Raw genomic sequence first — 26863 nt, 5'->3', positions numbered from 1 at the left:
GGAGTGGGGGTGGAAGGTTTAGAAATCTCCTGGGTGTCTAAGGGAAGGAGCAGAGAATACCCAAATCTGGAGAGAAGCTACAAGAGGCTGACCAGTAAAGAGGGCCAGTGGGCAGGTTAAATAGGTCAGGTCAGCAGGGAGACCCTGCTGGCCCCAAGTACTTTCCCCTGTGACACATGCTTTCCCCTTTATTTCCGAATTCTATCAGCTAGATATTTCCTTAAAAAAAAAATATATATGTATATATATATATATATATACATATATATATGTCTAAGGGGTGGGTTCATCAGTTATTCATACTTTAGGACAAGATGGGCCAATTACTCTGAGATAAGCTGCATCAAAGAAATAGACATTCGATATAAAGGAAAAGAAGGGTGGGTAAGTTCCAAGTAGAGAGCAATTTGAGCTGTGCAGAGCCAGCTTGGGGAGGGTACCATTGGGGATTTGAGGGTAGCCTGACTAGAGACCCGAGGGCTTGAGAAAGGATAGTATCGGCATGAGGGTGGAGAAGAAAGGGAAGGACAAGCATTCCAAGACAAACTGCCTTTCAACAATACTGAGCTTGTAGAGTGGGTCTCTAATCCAGGAAAGGAGAAGAAATTTCCATTCATGTTTATCTTGTAGCACAGGGTCTCTTACACCTAGGACCCAGAATTGAGCCCAAACAATATTAAATAATAACTGTGGATTAAATAGGTTTTTGTGGGCTAGTCTAGGTCAGGCACCAGAATAAATTTGGAGGGCCAAGAAGTTGTTTCACTTCCAAAGCTTCAGAACTTATGTTTACACAAATTCAGGGGTACCTTCACTTATTCTGCATTAACTCTCTTCATTTAAGAACTACTTACGAGGGCTTCCCTGGTGGCGCAGTGGTTGAGAGTCCGCCTGCCGATACAGGGGACACGGGTTCGTGCCCCGGTCTGGGAAGATCCTACATGCCGCGGAGCGGCTGGGCCCGTGAGCCATGGCCACTGGGCCTGCGCATCCGGACCCTGTGCTCCGCAACGGGAGAGACCACGACAGTGAGAGGCCCGCAACGGGAGAGGCCACAACAGTGAGGGGCCCGCGTACCACAAACAAAACAAAACAAACTACTTATGAATGAGTGCTGGCATATTTTTGAAAAAAATACAAAAATTAAAATTCAAAGGTAAATTACAATTTAAAATTGTAGCCATAGCCAGAAAATACTTTGGGGGAAGAAAAACTGTTAATATGTCAATTGCTAGTTAACATTACTAGCATTTCTAGTATTACTCATTATTAACACTAATTGCTAATGTTAACTAATAATACACAATCTATGAGTATGTAGTCAACATCAGCTTTGCTATGGAAATGTGCTCTCACATTTAACCAGTTCTTTTAACAAGTGTGAGTGCCTACTAGATGGAAAGCAGTGTTAATATCTTTTACTCATTTGATTGTAAACAAACACAATAAAAACACAGAGCCAAACTGCTGAGATGGTTATAATACTGCAAACATATTTTACTGTATTTAATTTATACAAGTCTAATAAATACATAAGTGGTTAGGACCAAGTGGACTTTTATTGCCTGCAAGCTGTTACACTTAGTAGTAGGAGAATATGGTATGCTGACGACAGCACACTTACTACCCCACACCTTGGGATTTTTATACTTGAAGGAAAAAATGTTCAGAATGGAACAAGACACAAGCCCATTGGATAATCTAGTTTATATTTGGGTTTGGTGATCCTTTAAGCCCAGGAAGACCAATTCAGAGTACCAAGAACCAAGGTTAAAGTTTTAACACACATCACAACAATGATAAATTAACCAGGAAGCAAACCTATTACATTGCACGTAAATGATAAACTGTCAAGTACACACCATTCTAACAAGGGTACGTACAATAGAGCTGGCGCAATGATGAGAAGTGGCTTATTCTCACAATGTCGTATCACGAGAAATACATATTTCACTTCATACAAGCGACATGACTTTGATGTAACTACAGGAAAAAAAGTCGAATCTTCTTTAAAAAAAAAAAAAAAGGTTCATGTTCCAATCACAGAGCCAAAGATCATCATTTTAGATCAAGCTACACAAAAAAGGCTGATCTTCTTCAAAAAAATACTTGGCATTTTCTTTTAACTCTGCTTCAGGTTAACTTTTTAAAATGTAGAGTGAAATACAAGCATTTATATTTGGTCCAAACTATCAATGTAATTACAAGGACAGGTACAAAATAAACAATGTCAAGGCCCTCCTTCCTTCTGCAGAGCTGCATTTTATTAGCCTTCTTCTTCTTCGTCACTGTCTTTCATCGTGATGCCCTGAAGTCCACCTCCTTCCGAAACAGAAGCTGTAGCCTCCTCTACTGTTAAACGTCTGTGCAGGGTGTCATAGGTCTTACTGTTCAGGGTGCCTTCCAACACACCCTGCAATCGGAAGTCCCTATAGGTTTTCTGGAGGAAGGAGAGAGAATTTGCTTAGATCCCTTATGGATTATATGTCTGGATGGATGTATATGTGTATGTCTGAATGTATATATACTCAGTTGGCATTTCAGAAATGATCTTGGACAATTCACTAATGGATTCGGATTGTAGCTGCCCAGGCCAGTCATCCTGTTGGTGTAGGTTCTGGGGAGCAAATGAAATGAGAGACTTGATAGTGCTATTCAAACTAGAATCACTCTGAGTACATCAAAATGTTGTGACTGTCAGATGACAAGTGAGCTTTTTTTCCCCAAAATATTACTAATTGCACAGAATTCACTACTTGAATAACCTGTAACAAAGGTAAAATGATATGCACTTATGTACATTTTCAGTATGAAGGAGTTCCTAGTTTTTCAATTGAGGAGCCTTTATTTTAGTACTGAAAAATACGTTACATTTTATAAAATGCATTAGGTTTTGGGGGGAGGTGTGTAGAGGGAAGAGGATTAATCCTATTATCACTAAAAGAAGTTTGCATTTTCAGCATTTGTGAATTATAAAGTTTAGTTATAGGCACACTGGGTAAAAATTTGTGTACACCTAAATGTCTGTATGAATTTTGCCCTTCTGAAATTGTCTTGGAATGTGAAGTGTTAAATTCTGGCATTAAACTTCCACTGATGGGCTAATAAAACATATTTACTGTTTGTGGTGTGAAACAGTAAATTATTATTTGGTGTATTATCTGTCAAAAATAGTGCAAATATCATGTTACTGTTTACACAGTGATTCTTAAAAAAACAAGAATAACAACGAAACTCTGATTTCTGTGGCTCTTAAGATATGTAACCTATAAAACTTTCCTTATTTTACTTTTCTCCTGAAGTGAGACTTTCTTCACACATGAGTTTTTGATGACTAAACAAGGCTGGTATTTTATTACTGACTTTTAAAGTTGTAGAAAAAGTCTAGAGTTAGTTCAATGGGGAAACAAAGCACAAATGAAGATAGCTCATTCTGTAGAGGCACTTCTAAGGCCATTAAAATGCTAAATATCTTTAAAGATTTTTTTTTTTGACTGTCCTATGTTAGATTTAGAATACTAAACAGCCAGATGTCAATGGACTGGCCCGAAGTATCAATACATATCAATGTGCCACTTTTTTGTTCTAAATGACTGCTAACAGTCACTTTTTTGGGGGTTTGCACTTAACAGATGAAAGAAGTCAAATAAAAAAAGGAATGTTGTACTTCCTGGCCCCAAATTACAACTCCAATAGCTGAAAATTAACATTAAGGGATGCCCGGTTTCACTCAACACAATTAGAAGGAAAATATAATATTCAAACAGCTCAGCTGAAGGCGCTTATTCACTTGAGGTAGGAAGTGCTGATGGATGGCATCTTAATCCCCTGGATATACACACCTGGTCTACAAACAGACTTCTGGAAAGGAACAGAACCATTACAAGGTAGCGGTGTCACTGGTGTTTTCACATTTTATCTTCCTGTCTTATATCATCTGCCTTATGCCCCATGGTACCATTCAAGTTTCAGAAGTGATATTCACTTGTTATAAATAAAATGCATAAATAAAGTCCACCTCATGTCCAAAACATAAACTGAATGGTGAGGAACACTGTACTGTATGAGGTCAGTATCTCAACAGCAAGAAAAATTTAGTGTTTTTTTTCTTAAATAACCCAAACTATTTAAATTTGATTATTTATTTATCTATTTATAGATAATGTGTTGGGTCTTGGTGCTACGTGTGGGCTTTCTCTAGTTACGGTGAATGGGGGCTGCTCTTTGTTGCAGTGCACGGGCTTCTCGTTGCAGTGGCTTCTCTCGTTGTGGAGCATGGGCTCTAGGCACGCAGGCTTCTGTAGTTGTGGCACGTAGGCTCAGTAGTTGTGGCGCACGGGCTTAGCGGCTCTGCGGCACGTGGGATCTTCCCGGACCAGGGCTTGAACCCGTGTCCCCTGCACTGGCAGGCGGATTCTTAACCACTGTGTCACCAGGGTAGTCCTTTTAATTTGATTTTAATATTTTGTATTAAGACACATAAATCCCACCATCCTCATATTCTCTTTCTAAACCATTAAAGCTTATTATTACTAAGGTGATATTTTCACACCAAAACATATGGTAATTTGCATCAGAACCCATGAAGTAACTCTGTAAGGTAAATTTTGTCTGGAAAAATCTGGTAACTAGTATGCATGGTATTACTACCATAGAGATTTCTGTTCAAGCCTCTAACACTCTGATAGTTAGATTAAAAATATATCAAGCACAAAAAACATTCATCTACAGATAATACATCTGAAATAAAGTATTAGTGTTCCACTGAGAATTATATACCAAGTTTGTGAGTCCCACTTTCTTATTTTATTGGAATGACTTTCCTTAGACTTAGCTTAATTATCAGTAAGTTGGCCAGGACAGAGTTGTATTGTGGATTTGCAGCCCTAAAGGCTTTCTAATTTGTATAAAATTAAGACTCTGCTTCCTTACTTTACTAGTAAGCAATAAGCAGTTAGGGGCACTGCAGGGCAGGTACCCTTGCAATCTCTCTCTTTCTCTCTTTCTAGAATTCATAACATGTTATTGACACTTAGAGATCCTCTGTGGCTGCCAAGAAGGTCTGCTTGGCTCTTACTTAAGACAAGTGCCTGCCGCAGGGCGCTGCTCACTTGTCGTCTTTTCTCCTAGTAAAAGAGGCAGCTCATTTATGTTAACCGCTTTCAAACGTCAAATGGCCTCTAGGGAGAACAGAAATCCATCAGCCATTTTGATTATTTGAGGATTCTATTTTTCCCTTCCCCAAATAAACCATTCTGATGTTTAAACTTTGTTAATTTCTTAGTCCTAAATCTTCTGTGAATATCTTACTGCAATTTGTCTCTTCTTAGTGAGCAACGTCAATGAACCAATTGGCGTCTAAGTGTCCTTGTGGGGCAAAGTTGGCGATCATATACATCTTGATGGCATCTGGGTCTCCGTGGGCACAGAAGAATGACAATGCTTCTAAGGACTAGGCTGCCAGAGCCCAGGAGCCCTCGGCCTGGCTCCTGAGTAGAACGCACTACCCCGCTGTAACAGGCAGGTCCAGTCTAAGTGATGTGGATGGAAGGAAAGCCTACTCGGGGCCTGCACAATTCTATACACGTGCTGTTGAAGAGCCGCTTAAATTCACTGGAAAATGAACGTTATAAACATAGCCATATAGGCTCTGAAGAGTGATGGATCTATGTATGAAATTGGTTAACGTCTGTTTATATTCAAAGTAGAAAAAAAACCAATTAGAACACTGAATTAATTCATCCTAATTTTCATTGTGAGAATAGTCACTTTTAGTTATTAAATAAAGCCCTATGAGTTGATTAAATGTATCAGCCCAAGAAAGTATTGGCTGAGTTTGGGGACCTGCTTGTGAAAAACAAAACATGGAAAGTCAAACGTATACATGAAATTTAATTTCATGTTTATCAGTCTTGACTGTTGGTAGCCATAATGAAGACTACATTAAAATAAGATAAACTGACTGGCTTAGAATACAATAGAAATGTCACCCTATAATTAACAAAATTATTAATCATTTTTTCTGTTAAAATATTCACTGGTGCTTGAACTGTTATGACTGTGAATATGAGAAGAGGAATAACTTTGAAATAAACAGATGATGGGTTAATAAAAAATGGAGATTCTTATTATAAAAACAAAGAAAGAGCTTACCAATCTATCAACTAATACCACTCAGCCGAGTATGTAATTTCTGACATCCTGAACACAGTAGACATTAGCTTGAAAATATGGCTGATCCTAAGGGGAACAAGCTAATCCCGATATTAGTCACAGTATAGACTGCAATCTTAACACGTACACATATTTAGAAGGTAAACACAGATTATTCTGATTCTCTTTTATGAAAAACAAACTTCAGTTGAAAGCTCTCCAAGTGACATTTGTAGAAACAAGGAAGAAACCATGGAGGAACTAAAGCAAACATGAACGTTATCATAATGTGTTTTTAGTTTCTTTGTAAAATAAATAACACCTGGTAAAAAGTGTTCTAGATCAAAGGTAGTCTGTCAATTGAAATGTAATGTTTTAGTGTATTAAAATTAGTGGGTGACCAATTTTACTTGTTATTTATGGCTAATCATGATTGCTATTACTGTGACATTATAGGTCTGGTTCTATGTTCCAGTAGATTTGCCGATTTCTGACTTTAGAATAGAACTTTCCTCTTGGTGGATCTTTCTATAACCTATGTGTCTGTGGCACAAAAGAATTCATATTCTAATGAGACTGCAGGAACCAGGAGAATGGTGGAAAGTATTTTAATGTGGATAAAACTTTTAATGATGTGACACAGTGGTTCTTCTCAAACTTTATCTCTATCAGAATCCTCTGGAGGGCTTGTTCATGTACAGATGGCCAGGCCCCACTCTCAGACACTCTGACTTAGTGAGTCTGGTGTGGAGCCGAAGAATTTGCATGTCTAACAAGTTCCCAGGTGATGCTGATAATGTTATATCAGGAATGACACTGTGAGAACCACTGTGTGTGTGTGTGTGTGTGTGTGTGTGTGTGTGTGTGTGTGTGTACATATACACACATACACACAAATATACACATATACATATATATGTACGTGCAAATATAGATATACACATAGATAGGCACACATACATATATATAAATACATCAATGGCATATTATACCATTTGATAAATGGTACTAGAATGGAAGTAAAAGTCACTTATTTAAAGGAACAGCTGATTCACAAGAGCTTAGAGTTATGTTTTTTGCCATAATGTAGAATTTGTCTCAATTTTAAGAAAAAGTTATACCTGTGGTAAATTTTGTATTTCCACTGGAATTTATAAGGTGTGAAAAATCATGCTGAATAATATATTACTTTAAAGCCCCTACTCACTCAATATAACATGCATGTGATTACATTTCCTCTTGAAAAGCGGAAGTCAAAATGGCCTCATTGAACTGATATAACATCTGTTAGTGGTTATGGATGGTCCCCGACACTCATACTGATCATCTCTTACATACAAGAAGGGGCATGCTTCCAAAAGAATTCAGGCAGTGACAATGTTTTACTTTCATATCAGGATATAACAAAATAAAGGAGACTCTCCTTATCCTAGGGGCAAATATAATTCAAAAGCCCTCCTAATAATATATTAATAAATATGAAGGAAATGTATTAGGAGAAAACATTTCTATACCTAAGACAATTAATACAAAATTATTGTGGACCTACTAGATTCAGGTAAATGTGCTAGGGGCTTTATGTATATATTATCTTCAAATATGATTACTTGATAACAAAATACTTTTAATTTATTAATACGAAAACAATAAATTTATGTTTATTTAGTAATCTAACTGAAAATGGAATAAACAGCAGCACGTCATTGCTGAAAGTGATGTTTTTAAAGTACTTACATCCACTCAGGTATATTAAATACGATTTTCTTATATGTCAATATCTTGCCATTATTCTTTATAGCTTGCTGGGCAATTCACATCTAAACACATTTTGTTTACCTTCACAATCTTGATTAGTGTCTTCAGTTGGTAAATATGAAGCTGCAGGTCTAATCTATCAGCCAACCACACACAAATGACTTTCATGGAACTGCTGTACCATTGCTGGAAAGAAGGATGGGGGCGGGGGGGGGGGAAGAAAACAGAAAAGAAAACAACCTCTGCAGTATTCATTTAACAGATTCGGTAATGAGGGGGTAATGAAACACTCTGAAATGACCATAGATCAGCACTTGAAGTCAATAATGCTATAATTTCCTGTTAACAGAATTGTATGTTTTGCTAGAAAATCTGCTAAGTTGACCTAGGCTGTTCTTTACATGAATTAACATTACAGTCTTTTAGCTGTAACATATTCATGGGAAACAGTGTTTTTGCACTTGCAGCCTAGCGGCCTGCTTTGTAATTTGTAGGTAACAATGGGTACTAAATACATGTTATGGGACTGAATGGACTGCCAGGCAGCAGGAAAAAAACAGGTAAATTCTTTTCAAAGGGAAATTTCCCATTAGCCTGCATGTTATGTAAAAATCAGAGTAGATACCATCATGCATGTAGGCAATACCTAGAAATAGCATTTTAAAGGAGGGATGGCAAAAAACATCAACAGCTTACTAACCTCTAATCCCCAATCACACCTTTATCTACTATCGGTTGTTAAGTATTTGCCAAGATGGTCTAAAACCACCTAAAATAAAGATTTCAGATCTTAGGAAGGAACATTATCAGGATGGAATTCTTGTGTCTTATAAGAATCACAAAAACAGATGTCAGTTGACCAAATTATAAAAGAAAACAATCTGTTTCATTTTGCAAGTGTTTCTGGAGGCTTCATATTTTCTCTCTGTTTATTATAACTCTCTTGGTGGGAGAATGGAAATTCTTCTCTAATATACTTTCCTGCTCCTATATAATGCCTGTGAGTATAGTAAAAGAAGAAATTCTGTTCCTATTTTCAAAAAAGGGCAATCTGCCATTAGTGATGGCATTTTAAGGGATTCAGTACTTACACGCCAGAGCCAGGTTTAGGTAATACTGTAAGAAAATAATGCTATTCATTCAGATAACTGTGAGAAATATCAATGTCCACGCAGCATTTAGGAAATGACAAAAGAGTTTTTGAAAGAGAAGGTATTTTGTGCCTTGCTTGTGTACACACAGTGACACTACAGATCACATATGTACGTGCATATGTTCTTAGGTATTCAAACACAGAAAAAAATCTTCAAAGATATTTTTCTTCCATAATAAAGCAGTAAATACAAATTTCTAAAAGAAATCTCAAGTGATACAAGTAAGTCTGAAATTCACCTGGACTTGTATTTACTAACATTGTTCTAATAAAATTTAGTATAAGGAATGGTAGTTTAAGCATAATATAAAAATGAATTAGTTTAACATTTCATCAGACTTATTTCTATTAGTTTGTTGGCATACTGGACACACATGCATAAAATGAGATAAGCTAATGAAAATGAGTGACTGATTTACTGAATACTGTGATATTAAATGGATGAATGAACATTCACGTTTTTAAAATGTGAGATGGGCTATGGTTGTTTAAAAAAAATATTACTCATGTACCCAGTTTTGCTTTTTCCTAATGATTACTTTCCTAATTTTCAGGACATGTAAGAGTATCAGAAATAAGTTTTATAAAATGAGATACTCCTAAATTCTTAAAAAATAAACTGCTAAAAAATTCAGTACTTCAGCTGACATATTAAATCTTAATAGATTAGTATCTGGTATTTAAATTCTATACTTCCTTATTTCAAGTTATAGCCTCAACTGCTTGAGTTCTATTTTAATGCAGGTAAACACTCATAGGTATTGGTGATATTGAATATGAGTATACTGAATTAAAACCCTCGCCCCCAGCCCACCCTCCAAGTAACTTGAAAACTAAAATGTAGTCATAATGGTTATGACTCTTAAAACTATAGTGCTTCTTCAAGGAATAATTTTTTTTTTAGTTGGGGGGACAAAATACGATATATTGTACAAAGTTTATAACATACAAGTTAATTGGGCTGTTAGACTGTAAAGTTACTATATATATAGTAAGTTGCATGAATCTGAAGTAAATGAAAATGCTTTCTTAAAATTACTCCATATGCATCTTATGTTCTTAAAAAATCCTTAGGTAATTTAAAATTAATGTAACTTCATTTTTCCATTACATATGAGTGGTACTTACGATTAAGTGATAACTGAAAGGACATCTAACATAACACAGAAATTTATTATTAATATAACTTCTTTAACACAATGCCAAAATCATAATTTTAAAGAAGAATACTTTGGGAATAAAATGATCTAAAGTTAACTATAAAAACAGAGGAAAAGAACTAATGTTAATAAAGTGCTTAAGCTACTTCATCATCAAACTTTAAAGGCAAACAAATTATTCTACAAGGAACATTCTATAAGAAAAATTATTGCATCTGCTAATCATGCATATTTCCTGGTTCCAAAGTCAAAGCATTTTGAAGAATTTCAGCTAAATCAAGCAAATGATGAAGAGAAATCAATAGCTTAGCTTAGAGTTTACGTTGCTATGAAGAATAAGCTAACAAACAAACAAAAAACCTTACTAGGACTGCTTCTTTCTTATATATGGTGAAACACACACACACACATACACACCAAACAGACAAAACCACCAAACAGAAATCACTAGCATTTTCCTATTTCTGGTGTTGGAATGGTTATGTTCTTCTTCTGGGTGGAGGACCATAGATTCCATTTTTTTCATCTTGAGAAAAATGTCAAAGGTAAGTTAGCGTCATTCCCCCCACCCCACCAAACCAAACCAAACCACCCTCCAAAGCAAAGAAAAAAAAATTTGAAAGGGGTGAATGTGCACTGAAGTGTGACTGTTAGAAAATGTGCTTTCATTTTGGAAAAGTTAATTTTATAAAGCAACTTGTTTGACTATTCACTTTTCCTTTCAGGGAATGACAACGAAGGGGCACTGGAGCTTGCACTCAAGTCGTGGGTATGGCATTACTGCTTTATTCCCTGCTTGGTCTACTTAAGAATAAAGCAGTTAGTGTATATTCTACACTTTTTTTCTCCATCAATCCATGCCAGCAGCCTACCACTTTAACAAAATATATGTGTTTTTTTTTTTTTCTTTTTTGTGGTTCATTCAACTCCTGTAAGGGCATGCCTTACTCACTTCATTTTCTTGAGATATCTCTTTTAAAGCAAAAAGAAAAGAAAAGGAAAGGCTAGGGTTGACTCTGTGAGACCCCTGTATTTATTCACACTTATTGTGCATGACTGTAGACTGGTAAATCATATTAGCAGCCCGTCTCCCCATCAAGCTGCTACTTGCTTTCCAGCCCTGGGAAGGTTCAACAAATCAACAGGAGCACGGAAAACAGAACATCAGTCTAATCTAGTGTTTAAGGTGAAGTTTTCAAACCCAATCTAAGAAGATCTTTAGAGCAAGCAACAAGCTGAAGGGCTCAGAAGGTGGTATTGACAATGAAAGAGTGTTGAAATATTGAGAAGCGCAGCACTTGTGCATTTTTAATAACAAGAGGGTCAACAAGGACACAGCTCCCTCAGTGCCAGGAGTTGCCACTGACTATGGAAATTGCCACACCAGGGCTATAAACGCTTGCAGTTCATCAGCTTTTTTAAACAGTTCATCAGCTTTCTTAAACACCCTGAACCCCCTCAGTGGACCTTTAGTCTTGAATTAACAAACGAAAGCAATGAAAGAGGGTGCATTCTGAATGGCTGGCATTGATCCCCAACTGTGTCAGCACTGCTACAGGCCCTGAAAAACTCTCTCCATTGTCAATAGAAATTGACAAACCTCCTCTCCTAAATAGTGCAGCTGAGCCGGGCGGGATCCACGCAGCTGTAAAGGGCTCTGCTCTTGGGGCCGGGGAACACTAACAATGGAACAAGCATGAGCTCTTTGTCAGTCCCAGACTCGGCAATTTTCTAACAAGGATTAAAGTTGTTTCTCGGCAGTGCTGGTGAAAAGAGATTTAGCAACATACCGTGCTTTCTTCATGCAAGTTAAAGAGAAGTAGTTAAGGAATTTCACTATTCTGTCGACTAGTGGAAATACAAAACAAATATATTAAATATGCACGGCTCCCTTTGCTGCCTAATTTATAACATTTTGAGGAGGATTCAATTAAATATAACACTTACTGCCTGGAAACAGGCGCTTCGCCTTTATTTTGGAAGTTTTATTTTTTAAAAAGTCCAGCTGCTTGCCACCTGGAATGAGGTCTCAATACATACTAATGCACAATGTCTTCAGACCTTCTGGGGCTAATATTCCTAAATCTGAGTCACAGGACCACATAGGGTTCCTATATTGCGGCTGCTTCAAGCAAATGATTTCTGTCAGAATGTGGCTTCTGATGATGATGGCAGGGTAAAAATAGTTGCTTTGCTGGGGAACAAATCTGTGATATATTTTCCGCTTAAGTGTTTAGCTTTTTATTGATTATGAACTTGGTACAACTAGCTGATATATTTTCATTCTTCTCCAGCTAGGCTCGTCTCAATAGGTGAACGGCGACGACGACAACAACAAACCCAACCCAACACTTTTTAGTGCCCCCAGATATGAAATGGCTACATTTCCACAGTATGCGTGCATTTCTTCATTTATTTCAAGAGAAGCTGATAGTTTTACCAGAGTCAGGTCACCGTGTTGAAATGACATACCATCTAGAAAATCTCATCTTAGGAAATATGTGCCTTTTAAATGTTAAGTTTAATTGGATAAAAGAATAATGGTTTTGAAAAGCTTGATAAATATAAAGCATCCTTTAGGATCACTTCGTGGCTTTAGAGGGCAACAAATTATTTAGAAATGTTAATGCCCTACAGTTTCACCAGTACATTAAAAAGTAAATAGAAATGTTTCTTTATACATGGAGTGTTCCTTTTGTCAATAGTACATCTGTTTAATATAACTAAATTCGTGGTCACTTCCCATTTCTAGGCACTAAAATGCAGATCTATATTAACGGTACATTTGATATAATAATACCAACATTTCCACCCTCTTTTCAAGCTAACCCACTTAAAATGATTATATTTGGTTCCACAAAACAGACCCTCAAAACACAAGCATTTAGGGCTTCCCTGGTGGCGCCGTGGTTGAGAGTCCGCCTGCCGATGCAGGGGACACGGGTTTGTGTCCCGGTCCGGGAAGATCCCACACGTTGTGGAGCGGCTGGGCCCGTGAGCCATGGCCGCTGAGCCTGCGCGTCCGGAGCCTGTGCTCCGCAACGGGAGAGGCCGCAACGGTGAGAGGCCCGCGTACCGCAAAAAAAAAAAAAAAAAAAAAAAAAACCCCACAAAAAAGACCACAAGCATTTTGAAAGTTTTAAGTGTGAATTTTGTGTTGGCTTGGAATAGGATTAAAGGCTATATTTAAGGAAAACTGAAACCAGTCTATTAGGTTAAGAATACGGGAAGTGTTCAACCCAACCTACATCTATCAACCAGCTAGCCCCGGAGGCGCGCAGGAGGAGGGAAACAGAGACTCGCATCTGGACATGGAGGCTGAGGGCTGGCCGTGATCGCACCAGAGAAGAACATCAACACAGAAGCTGGAGGAGCCGCAGTGCCGGCCCCTGGGATGCGACTATTTGCTTGACTGAGCCTGTCGCTTGCTTTCTCTATGCCTCAGTTTTCTCATCTGTGATATGACGGACAGATTATATGAACTAGCTTTAAAATAAGATTTTTATGCTCTCCAGAAATACTATGAGATCAGATTTGACTGTCAAAGGAAGGGGCATGATTAGAAGCAATATAGCTTGTGATTCTCCTCAAAGAAGGGAAAAGCCAAATTGTTTTTTTTTTAATGCTTCTTAAATATAGCTTTGTTCATCCAAATATGCAAGTCTAGGATTCCAGAAGTTTCATTTGGCCTTTTAATGAAGTACAGATATATTATAAAAATGAAACAATAAAGTATAATGAGGAATAAATGAAATTTATTAAGAACTGTGAAGTATTCTTATGATTTTATAATAACAAATATATATACAATATATTATATTATATATTATATAATACTAATACTCTGATTATAAAGGCATCTGATGTTTTTAAAAAATTCTCCATGGGAAGTTCAAGTGCATCAGTTAAATTTTCATTTGATTCTTAAAACAACCTTGATGAAGTGGTTATTATTCCTAGTTTGCATGGAAACTGAGCTCACGTAGGTAGAAAACTGAGTTTAGATTAAGCAATTTACTTATTTAAGTTTATGTAAGTGGCAAGGTTAAGATTCATCTTATATCTATGCTCCAGAGTCCGTGCTCACGACTACTAGGTTATTCCATTTCCTTCTATGAAACAGTCTGTTCCATCAGTGAAGTCTCTGATTTTTTTTCTTTGCGGTACGCGGTCCTCTCACTGTTGTGGCCTCTCCCGTTGCGGAGCACAGGCTCCGGACGCGCAGCCTCAGCGGCCATGGCTCAAGGGCCCAGCCGCTCCGCGGCATGTGGGATCTTCCAGGACCGGGGCATGAACCCTTGTCCCCTGCATCGGCAGGCGGACTCTCAACCACGGCGCCACCAGGGAAGCCCAAGTCTCTGATATTTTAAGAGTAGTTTGATGCTTGTAGCAAACAACTAAGAAAACAACTCTACCATTCCTGGGGGTCCCTGATAGTTATCATAACACAGGATTGTGAAGTAATACAGGGGATGCTTGTTGTTTCAAAGAAGTCCATCACATTTTCTTGCAAGTTACTGTAATCTGCATTTCCAAAGATATTTGTACACTTAATAATGTAATTACATAATGTAATACATTTTTGGAAGCGCCACACTCTGTTAGGGTAACCAACCAAATGGTCCTTGTGCTATGCATTTCCCACGTGTTTCCTTCTTAAGTTGTTTTAAAGTGCCATATACCCTAATGCTTAGGAATACTGGGAAGAATTTGTTTTTTTCACTGCAACAAAACAAAGCAATGCGGAAAGAAGATCCTTAGTACATTCATGAGGGGACTCGATCTATATGTGCAGTTTTCTTCATCTTTTTTTAAAATACACAACAGAGAAGAACTTGATTCATGCCTTTTTCCTTCCATATTCAATAAACTCACATCCAGGGCGATTTTCATTTCTTATCTCTATGAGGAAGTCTGCAAAGGAGAGTTCATGAGCACTATGATGTCTGCTAAGAAAGGGAAAATGTAACAAGTACTAATATGGGAGGGTTGGCATATAGTAGGTACCTAATAAATGCTTGTTGAATGCTGAAAAATCTTTCCTGCTCTTGAAGTTCAGTACTTTTTTTTCCCATTCCTTTTTTTTAAAGAAAAATGCATGAATATAATAACCAAGACACTTCCAAGATGCATTCAATCCTCTTCACTTATAAAATAGGATAAGTTACATAACAGGGTAAGTTCCACAAATTGGGGGTTGCAAAAGCTCTTTTCCACTCACTACTATTTCATTAACCCCAAATTTCCTTTCTTCCAAAATATCCTGAAAGTAATATTATTAAACTAGCCTACCTATTCTCACACTAGACAAAGAGCATTAAAATCAATACTATTCTTCACCTTCATTATCATCAAGTAGGCAAGTGCCTTTGTAAATTTATTCTGTGGTTCTTTCCCTGGTGCTAAAAAGATTAGTGATTACAAAGTGAAAATTTCAGATCATCAGTTGTTCCCCCTCTCGCCTACTTATTGACAAATGATGGAACGCATACTGGTTTGGCTAATCTTTTGACTAATGAGTGGTTTGGTTGAACTCAGTGGTCAACCCAGTTATAATGGTGTGTGCACCAGTTTGGGGTGCAGACATAGACTATGAATGATTTATTTGGGCATATGACCTGTTCATCTGGTTGAATGACTCATCTTAAGTACTATATATAAAAGTTTGGTCGATATTGCATTTAAATCAATAATGTAGGATCCGGATAAAAATAAATTAGACTATTAAATGGCACACGTTTGAGATAAAACCTAGGTCTGAGAATTAATGGTTAGCAAGTCCTTCTGCTTCAGTTTCCTTATGGAAAATAGGGAACAATTATTCCAAGTTGTATCATTATTATTCCAATTGTAGGGACTGGGATAAACAGCTGCCTTCCTGTCTCCGACTCATGGCGCACCCCCACAGGACCTGAATGACCTGCTGATCTGCTAGATGTTGGGTTTCTCTATATCTACGGTTTTGGGGCATGCCAATCCCTCTGTCTGGACTTTTATTCCCATGTACGTTTCATTGGCCAGATTCACGTTGACCTTTAAGACTCAGTTCAACTATCATTTCTGCTACGAAGCCAACACTATCTCTTACCAGGTAGACTTAGCTGCTCCTGTATTTCCTGCTCCTAGAACCCTGTACAGGTGTCTATAAAAATACTGCACAATGTGCCCTATGGCTGCCTCACCAGGCTGTGAGTATCCATAAGGCAGAAACCAAGTCTTTTTACTGATATCTTGAGCCCTTAGCAGAATGTCTGGCACATGACATGCATTACATAATTGTTGAAGGACTGAATGCTTTTAAATATTTGGAAACATAAACTGTTACGTATATAATAGTGGCAGGGCAGCTTTTCAACAGAAAAAAGATAAAAGAATATCAGAGCCAGAGGAACTGCTGACTTGAATTACATGTTTCATTAATAGCAAAATAATTTAATGCATGCTAAAGTTGTAGACATCATCAAAAAGTAAACAACTGCATCTGGCTAAAGAAATTTAACATAGAACTAAAAATGTGACAGTCTAATTTCATTTTAAGTGATGAATTAAGTAAAGGAGAAAGTACTGTAAACTAACAACCCCCCACTGTCTATGTACATATATGAGTGTCCACATATATACTCTTATACACAAAGATATGATAACATTATGTGCTCAGAGGTTGATGTGCTCAGCTCCTGGATTGGCCCTCAAGAGTCTGTCACTCATGCAGTCAGCTGCCCCTCCAGCATATGCTCAGGGGTATTGGTAGCTATTCCTGGGGGGTATCTGAGGCTGTGGGGGCATATCTGGTGTATGGCCGGCAGCACTGCCTGTGCATTTACACCAAGAAGTGACATGTCCTGGGTGCTTTCAATGCTTGTTGGTTTTGTGAGAGGTGTTAAAAAAAAAAAAAGTGAGAAACATCATTGGTGTGGCACTATTGACTTGAGTCTGAGGGGACATGAGAGCTCTCCTGGGAGCTGGTATAAGCCTGGCTTTTGAGCAAAGAACCCATGAAGGGTAGAGAGGGAGAGCGTGCCCTTGTTGTCCTGTCACGGCATTTGATATTGCAGGCACTACAGTTAGGTACAACTCTTGCATTGGCCCTAAATTCTGGCAAGTTTCCAACCATCCACTTGCAACAGAGAGAAATAAATGTCAGATTTAGATAATCACTATCATCTATTTTGAAAGGGTACTAAATTTTAATTCTCCATAGTACATCCATTTGGAAAAAATCTATTAATGTCTATTCAGTAGATGAAAATATGAAACATTTTAATGTAGAAATTAAAAACTTTTTCAGAAGACCCACTTGGCCGTAAGAATGTAAGCTCCCTTAGGGCAGGAACTTGGTGTATCTTATCTAACATTGCATTCTCAGACTCTAGCAGTGTGTGGCCTCTAGAAAATAAATACTGGTTGCATGAATAAATAATAAGAGGGGTTTTGATTTCCTATTTTAATTAGAATGCTACCGAGTCACTGTGACAGAGATACCCAACTATGTGGGAGGAAACAAATGCCTAACGTTTTTTTTTTTTTCTTTTTTTTGGCCACACAGCATGTGGGATCTTAGTTTCCCAACCAGGGATTGAACCAGTGCCCCCTGCAGTGGAAGTGCAGAGTCTTAACCACTGGACCATCAGGGAAGTCCCAATGCCTAACCTTCTAATCCCAACATTCACCACCATCCTTTGCACTTCCTATTTGAAGGATGAATTGGATTTGTTTTCTAGATCTTATGCATCCAAAACGTCACGTGAATGACCATCCTACATCTATAAACATATACATTTTTAACTGTGTAACATAGGCAGTAAGAGGAAAGTCAACAAGAAATATGGGGAGTATATGGGACCAAATTTATAAGGATCAGTAGAGCAAAAGTATGGGAAAGTTATCCATGAGAATGCATAACTAGGAATATGCCTTGAAAAAAATACTGTTCAGCCACATTCAAATACTGCATCCTATTCCTGACTCTAAACCCTAAGCATGACCAAGAACATTTTGAGAAGTTTCAAAGGACAGCCACAAAGATGATTAAAGGGCTAGAAAAGGGGCCTATGAAGAGAAGTTTAGCAAATAGGGATTATTTATCCTGGAGTAGACAAGTATGACAGGTGCCTTAATAACAGTCTTTATACATAGGAAGGATTATTCCCTAGAGATGCTGGCTACCTGCTTTTTGTTCTCCACTGAGAGGAAAAAGGGAAATGGGTTTAAAAAACAGCATGAAGAATTTTGGTGACGTAGGGGTTAGAACTTGCTTTATTTCAAACAAAACATTTTGCCCATATTAAGAGAGCAAAATTTAGATGGTCTCTTAATTAGGGCTGGGCTGAGATCAAGAAATTGAGGGCTCTCTGGAGTTTAGGTATTTATAAGTACCTGTGACAATTGTCCTTTTATAGAGTTTCCTTTCAATGCATTCAATAAACACATGGTTTTGCCACAATGATGCTGATTTACTACAATAGCCGTTTCCTTACACGGATTTTTTTTTTTTTTTTTTTGTAGTTGGACCTAGTCAATAGTGGCAATCTGGCTGCCACTGCTGTGCCCACTTGTGAATGGCACTGACCATGTAGATGGGGCTGCATGGAAAGCTTGCAGAGGGAGTGTCTGACGGAGGAGGAGTTCAAAAGGCTACCACAGAAAACGGCTTTAAAGCCATGTGTCATTTGCTTATGGAGTTAGGTTTGAAGAGAAGAACGGTAGCTATCATTTCTATGAAAACATCACTGGTCAACTGAAAGAGATGCTGGTCTCAGGGGGGTCCTGGGTATTTTCTTTTTTTGTTTTTTCTGCGGTACGTGGGCCTCTCACTGTTGTGGCCTCTCCCGTTGCGGAGCACAGGCTCCGGATGCGCAGGCTCAGCGGCCATGGCTCACGGGCCCAGCCGCTCCGCGGCATGTGGGATCTTCCCGGACTGGGGCACGAACCCGTGTCCCCTGCATCGGCAGGGGGACTCTCAACCACTGCGCCACCAGGGAAGCTCTGGGTATTTTCATTAATAAGTCACTGGTTGCCAGATGCAGTGCAAGCATGCAAACCACTGAGGAAAAGCCAGGCTCTGTGTGGAGAAGTCGGAGTTTTCAGACCATATTACATGTGAAGGCAGCATGAAATCAATACTAAATAACTTCTGAAATGCTCAACATGTTGCCTGTAATTATTTCAACTATCTTTGATAAAATCAGGAGGGAGAATATTCTAATTTCTTCCATGACTATTAAGTCACTGTTACCGGCTTGGGTGAATGAAAGCAAACGCATACTTATGCGTTCGGTGTGAAGAAAAATTTCTCGATCGAAATGCAAGTTTTGCCATTTTCCATTCATCAGAGAGAGTTTTACCATTGCTAAGGGATTTTAGGTGATCAACCACAATTTTTTTTTTTCCTATTCAAACAAAAACCTCAGATCAGTTCACATGTGAGTTTTTTTTTTTGTTTTTTGTTTTTTTAAAATTCTGAGCACAATTAAAGGTGAGTTAAGGCTCTGGTGGAAATCTAAAGAGCATCAGCAAATCTGAGCACTGCTCAGCTTTTGAATTGCTTTTCTACTTCTCAGTTCTTTTAAATGGTTTTCTATGGCAGGAACATTTTTCTTAATTAGTCACAGCTAATTAGTGTTCGGGCATAGACAAGTAATCAGAAATGTCAGAGCTGCAAGGCTACATCTCCCTAATCCTTTGATAATAATTTAGCCTCCTGGGAGGGCCCCAAGCTGCGGTAAGTAGTGACTGACAATAAGGCAAAATTAGGTGGGCAGCAGACCATTAGGGTAGAAAAATAAAAAGCACTACCCGGTCCCGCTGAGCACCATCAGGCAACTAACTGCACTGCCAGATGAGGTGCCTGTTTAAGCCTGTGTTGTTAATTAGCTGATTCTACCAGACCTGCCACATATGTCCAGGTGCCTCATGCAAAGATGTGTATTTCTGGGCAAGCGCCAAATGACAACTGTGTCCCGTGATCACATTTCAAGAATCTAAGGAAGAAGTCCACATATTTCTGGAAGATTCTTTTGAATTATTAAAGAAATAAGATCAACAAGCTACAATACATTTTCTCGTTGAGTTTCTTTTAGGCGATTAGGCACGCTTATCTCAAGTTTCTCAGGTCTTAATTCACCAACAGCTTAGGTTCAAATGAGGGCCTTTGGCCGCAGAGCCGTGTCTGGACTTGCCAAAGCTATTCTGGCACACACTGTACATCAAAAGTAGATCCTTTCACAAATCCTTACACTTACAAATGATAACATGAAAATAAGGATTATTAACTAAAATGGACGAGACGGCTGTAATTTGAGAGCAGAGGTTTTGAAGAGAAACAAACTTTGAGGGGAAAAAAGAAAACAGCTAAGGGGCAAGCTCTGTATGGCATTTACTGAGGCAGACATGACCATATACAGAAGAAGTCTGACTGCAACTGTCTTAAAAGACGTCAAACAACTTCAGTGGGAGTCTGAATACTGTGGGTAAAACAAAGCAGGAATATATATAATGGAAATAAAAACCACCACCTGGAAAACAATGTGTTAAAGTAGCTAAATAAGACATTGTTCAAATGTAGGAGATGTGAGATGCCGGTCCTATAACGCAAGTAAGAAACAAACGGTTAAACTTCTTATCTACCTTTAGTGCACAGTGTGGCCCAGGGTACACGACCTAACAGTGGGTAGAAATAAATGATCTCGAAGAGTCTCAAGGACATCCCTGAGCTTCTATCATCCATCTTTTCTAGTGATGGAAAAGGAAAAGAATGGAATGACATGAGAGTGATGGTAACATTTGAGTGTTGATAGGGAAATCATGATTGGGCATAAGGTTCCAAAGTTAATGCTTTATATTTGACTTCTTTTTACATAGGGACAAAACCAAAAAGAAAATACGCTGTAACGGGAAGCTATACTGATTTAGGCAGGTATATAAGCACTTGCTCGTCATTTGGAAGTGAAAGATCATTGAAAAGAGGAAAAGCGCTATTTTTAAATCGACATTCACATATAAGAGAATATATCTATAATATCATGGAATGATAAGAAATACAGGAAGGCAAAGAAGTCTTCTTAACGGGTCTTAACGGGTTCCAGCCTGCATTTCTAATAATGAGGTTGATTACATACACAAAGAAATTCATCCAAGGAATATGACTGAAAAAGTAGATGGTCAGTTCTAAATATATCCTACTATCTAACAGCCATTCTTACCCATGTCCTGTTGATTTCATGTATTCTTGGGAAACCAACATGATAAATTTAATTTTTAAATAAGTTAAGAATAGTAGTGTCAGTCTTACTGAGGAAGAATAAATTCTCAAATCAAAAATTTGGGCATTGGTGTGAAACAGTTAACTCCAAAATTCTGAGCATTTCCCCCCTTTTTCTTATTTGGGAGTCCAGAGACAAACAAGAGCATAGAAGTGCAAAATTAGTTTTATTTTGAAAAGCATATTCACTTGCAATAGTTTCATTTTTTTTTCTTACCGTATCTTAAAATGGCTACTGAACTCACTGACATAGTTTAGGTCGATTTTACTTAAAATGTTTAATTTAGAGTTTCTTTACTGAAAAGAATTCTTTTCAAGGAAAGTCCTAAGAAATTAATCCTTCATAAAACACTATTCGGATGAATATCACTGATTAATTATCATTTAAAGAATTACTTTTAATTTTAGAAGACATCACAACACGATTTAAAAAAAATCTCATTGAGATGAAACTCCTCAACAATTAGATATTTAATCAGTTTATAACACAAGAGAATGTTTAATCTGCATGATTTACCAATTAAATACTGCACCCTGATGTGTCTTCAGCAACACTAGAGCTAAATCGAAATTGTTTCAAAGGGACACAAGACGGGAAATGCCCTATAAATGCACAAAGGTTTAGAGAGGTAGGAAGGTTGAGTGTCTCTCCTGGACAGCAGGAGGCACTTCAGTCGACTCCTACGGGCCTCAGCATTGTAATATTCTTGGACATCAGAAAGTGACCACAGAGGATGCTCTCGTGGCGATTACCGTGGTGTCAGTTTTGATTTCTGAAACATCACCACTTTCTGACCCAGAGATCCAGAGCTCTCAGGGAAGTTGCCCAGCCTCTCTCCTGACCCATGGGCACTTGGGGCTCTCACTGTGTTTGCTGAAATTTGAGAGCGTGGGAAGAAACATCATAGTAGGCATTAAAAAATGGAACTTAAGAATTAGAAAATCATTGCCGTGCCTTTATATTGGGATCAGACAAGTTGTAGATGGTTCTGATTTGATACAATTTTTTAAACGGCTACTGACAATGATGTTTTATGCACTGGGGTAAGGGAGATTGCCTGCAAAGCAGAACACCTTCTTTTGGTGAATCCATATTCTCTTCTGCTACAGAACTTCCTTTAGATTTCTCTTACCCAGATAAGACACATTTTTTTTTAATTGAAAAAGTAGACTTAACATGTATATTTTTTTCCTTTGGTGAAATTCAAAACATAATAAGTGAGTATAATTTTTTCTTTTTAAAAATTTAAGTATAGTTGCTATACAGTATTATATGTTACAGATATACAATATAGTGATTCACAATATTTAAAGGTTGTACTCCATTTATAGTTATAAAATATTGGCTATATTCCCCATGTTGTACAATATAAGCTACAAGAATATACTGTGCGACGCAGGGACCATTATATTAACATACAGATTTTAAACACAGCTTGTGTACCACCAATGACCACCTGACAGGCAAAGACAGCCTCTGTTTAAGATATTCTGGTCACTCAGAAAGACTTAACATGAATACAGAATATATGAGTTCCAACCATTTTTCTAAATGTAGGGTTCAGAACCATGGTGGTAGCTGTACAGAATGTCAAATGACAGTCTTTATATAGAATCTATTTTCTACTTATCTACTGTAATTGCTACTGCTTATTGCTTTCACCTGGCCATCACAAAAAAACTTAAGAATTGATTGCTACTCCGGGGTGCAAGACTCAGCATGCAACCAACCCAGTAACTTTTGGCGTCACTGCTAAAATTAAAACTAATTTAATTGTTTGGTTTAAAATCTGGAAGGGATTTCAGAAACCATCTGGAGTTCTAGACTAGCTTCTTCAGTTTATATGTACTACCTATACTGAGTCTCAAACAGGTGACATAACTTCTTGAAGCTCACTCAACCAATTAACGGCAGAACTGTGGCTGGAACTGAGGTTTCTGGATTCCTGGTCTAGCCCTCTTCCTACAAACACTGTTTTACCACTTCAAATTTTGTAAGGCTGAAGTATGGTAGACATAACATGGACTTTGAAACTAGAGAGACACAATTTCAAAGTCCGATTTAGCACTTAACAAGTCCTTTATTGCCTCTGGGTGGGAGATTCTTTAACCTGAAAATAAGGCTAAAATGGGGGTGATGGCATCTACCCAGAAGGTTAGAAATGATATAGGTCAAGTATCTAGCACATTTCCTGGTACATGGAGGTGCCCTGCGAATAGTAGTGGTGACAGGGAAGGCTATTATAATTATTTTGACACTTTGAAAAGATTAGGGATGTACCTTAATCGAACTTAGTACCTTCCATTAAACAGGGGATCTGCCATCATTTACTTACACTTTTTTGAAATTATTTCTGCTTTAAGCAGAAAGTGTTTTATAAGTTTAACCACTTATGGAGTAAAGCAGAATGTCTTGATATTTATCCTAATATTAACTGTTTTGATCTTCAAATGATACTTTTAGTTTTGATATTTCAAGATTTGATGTAAACGTCTAAGATTATCCTATCTATGGTCTTTCAGATAATACAGATTTTAGTCATCCCCCTCTTTAACACACTGAAGAAATAAGAAAACTTCCATCAGGGGCTAGAACAATAATAATATTAGTGCAGGATGCTTAGGAAGCAGAGTCATGGTGTATGGCTGGGTGGGGTGCTGCACATGGACAACAGTAGAAGGTACCATTCTCCTTTGTAGGTGCATCCCCAAAACAATGGATGCAAATCCAGGGCAATGGTCATTTTTTTTACCTTAGTCCCTGGTACAGTTATTTAATCAGAACCCTAAGGTATTTAGCCACAAGTATCAGGAACTAGTAAGATGCTTAATTGATCAAAAAGTTTCTGAGGCCAGGAACACCACAAGTAATTAATTACTACTCTCAGGGCCAGTTTCACAGAATTTTCAGCAGTCTTTTTCACGCGTGAGGCATCATGCGGAAAAAAATTCTTTAGTAAAACACACGCGTTCTTTTTTAAAGTGTTGGTGTTGGTGGCAGGATGGGTGCTTTGTAGAATAATTGTTTTATATGGAAATACTGCTATGTGTTCTAGAACGAAGCGAACTTCATCTGGATAAAAAGCACATCTTTTGTAAGAAGTTAAGCTGTCATATTTCATGACCAGAAACTGCAGGCCCTGTACTCTCATCTGGGTGGGTTAAAACCACTAAGTATTGACTCACTGCAGTGAGTGTGTGCGTACACATTTTCTTCTGCCTCTGAAGGTGGGAGGCTCCATTTCCTTACTCAGGAAGCGAACTGGAATAGCAAAAGTTTGTCATGATGCTTGAATAAAACTGTTCAGTCTTTTATCTGTAATAGGCTAAGGTTGCTAACAGGATTTATAGGGTCATTACTTTCAACTGTTTCTTGACACCTAACAATATTATTTTAAGCTCCAGCCGAGTAATTATATAACGTCTCTCAGTAATGATCTGTTGCTTAAGATACACTTTCTACTTTACCTTTCAACACATACTTGATAACCTCTCATTTACTAACTGTAATTGAGGCAAATTCAGTCTTGGCTAATTAGGGGCTCTCGGTACCCCTTCATATGTTATTCTTGGTGACATATCAATAGAATTACAGTTTACTTTTAATTACAGTAATAAAAATGTGCAACTTAAAAATATTAGAATGTTTAAGGACATTATAACTATTTTACAAATAACAAGTCCAATGTTCTACTGGGGATACACAGAACGACAAAACCTTCACAACCAAAACAGAATGGTTGCTTGTCAAGGGTTCCCCTTAGAAGCAAACTCACAGCCATGTCTGATGCTTAGGCGTTGAAAGGAAAGTATATACCTATCACCAGGACAATCAAACCAGCACATCATTTTAATGTTGGCCTCCTGGCATCCACTTTAGTTAGCTCTGTTTGTTATTGCTGCCACACAAAAGGTCTTCAAAAGAAGTTTGGTGAATGAAGGGGAGTTTAAGTAGGAAATAACTTTATGAAGAAAGAAATTCTGGGACTTCCCTGGTGGTTCAGTGGTTAAGAATCCGCCTGCCAATGCAAGGAACATCGGGTTCGAGCCCTGGTCCAGGAAGATACCACATGCCACGGAGCAACTAAGCCAGTGCGCCACAACTACTGAGCCTGTGCTCTAGAGCTCGCGAGCCACAACTACTGAGCTCGCGGGCAACAACTACTGAAGCCTGCGCGCCTAGAGCCCGTGCTCCACAACAAGAGAAGCCACCACAATGAGAAGCCCGCGCACCGCAATGAAGAGTAGCCCCCGCTCACCGCAACTAGAGAAAGCCCAGGCACAGCAACGAAGACCCAACACAGACAAAAATAAATAAATAAATAAATTTATAAAAAAAGAAAAGAAATTCTACCTCTGTTACAATCTGATGGCAAGCTTTGTAGTAAATAGGTCGCCAAGACAAAAAATTGAAGATGTTAAGAAACACACACACACACACACACACATACACAGTGGCCTGTTTCCAGAATGACTCTACCATTTTTTCACCATAGAAGATGTGCTTTAGCTATACCAAGAAGAAACATAATGGGAATAACATCAACTCAACTTTTCTTTTCTGTTCAACATTTTTGAAAATTACCACATATGCAAAAAAAGTAAAAGAGAACTTGGAAGTGAAACATATGCTTGTAAATTCAGAGCAATACCAAGTAGAAGCAGAAGTTGCTAATATGGTTTCAGTATTTTGTAAAGGAGCCAGCTGGATGGATGATAATTTTTCTACCCCTGCAGGGCATCAAAGCTTTTAGGAAATCATTCTTTTCACACATATTAACACTTAGCTTATTAAAACAGATGATACTTTTATTGTAAAACAGCCTGGGTAGAGGCTAGAAACATAAAATATGAAAGATAAGGCTCATTTTGACCACCCAATCTGACAAACAGCAAACACTGACATGACAGACCATGGTGGAGATGATGACGTAGCAGGACCTTCTGTAACTGCCACAGCTGAAGTGTCACCATGAAGCCCATGAACTGCTGTTATGAAAACATTTGCAGAAACTTGCATAATTAAATGAAACTGCCAGAAAAGCATTTCTAAAATGCAGAGAAGATGTACATAAATAAATACAGTTCAAAGCAAATACTACATTTCAGGATCAGCACTGTAGTGAATTATGCCAAGTTATGTCATAAGCAAAGTACCATTTCCTTTGAACTGACTGCTGAATAATCACAAATGAGTGACAACATTGTTGTTGAAATGGACTGCTCTCTTAGTCTCTTTTACCGGTACTCGGTGAATGAAACTTGCTGATCAGGCCATCTAAAACCACAACCTCCCCATTCTAGGAGCTGCCATGCCTCAGTGAAGACCTTCACGAGACTACAGCAGTATTCTGTTAGCAAACGTCAGTACTGGAAAGCAAG

At 38.0% G+C, this 26863-nt stretch overlaps 1 protein-coding gene across 9 annotated transcripts in view; it reads right to left on the bottom strand.

Annotated features, from left to right (window-relative positions):
• Window positions 1–1468: 1468 nt before the first annotated feature.
• The window catches only part of CADPS2 (calcium dependent secretion activator 2), a 490835-nt gene continuing 465440 nt past the window's right edge, over window positions 1469–26863 (bottom strand). For 8 of the 9 annotated variants that reach the window (XM_024757759.1, XM_024757761.1, XM_024757762.1 and 5 more), the window contains 2 exons: window positions 7990–8094; window positions 1472–2440 (listed from right to left, as the gene is read on the bottom strand). In XM_024757759.1, coding sequence (XP_024613527.1) covers window positions 2267–2440; window positions 7990–8094 — 279 coding nt within the window. In that variant the 3' untranslated portion in view covers window positions 1472–2266. Of the gene's footprint in view, window positions 2441–7989; window positions 8095–26863 lie in introns of all 9 variants that reach the window. The other variant, XM_024757764.1, reaches the window with a different exon arrangement.

The sequence above is a fragment of the Neophocaena asiaeorientalis genome, unplaced genomic scaffold, assembly GCF_003031525.2.
Source record: "Neophocaena asiaeorientalis asiaeorientalis breed wild unplaced genomic scaffold, Neophocaena_asiaeorientalis_V1.1 scaffold116, whole genome shotgun sequence".
In the NCBI taxonomy this organism is placed as follows: Eukaryota; Metazoa; Chordata; class Mammalia; order Artiodactyla; family Phocoenidae; genus Neophocaena; species Neophocaena asiaeorientalis.
This window is presented reverse-complemented; position numbering and strand designations above follow the sequence as displayed.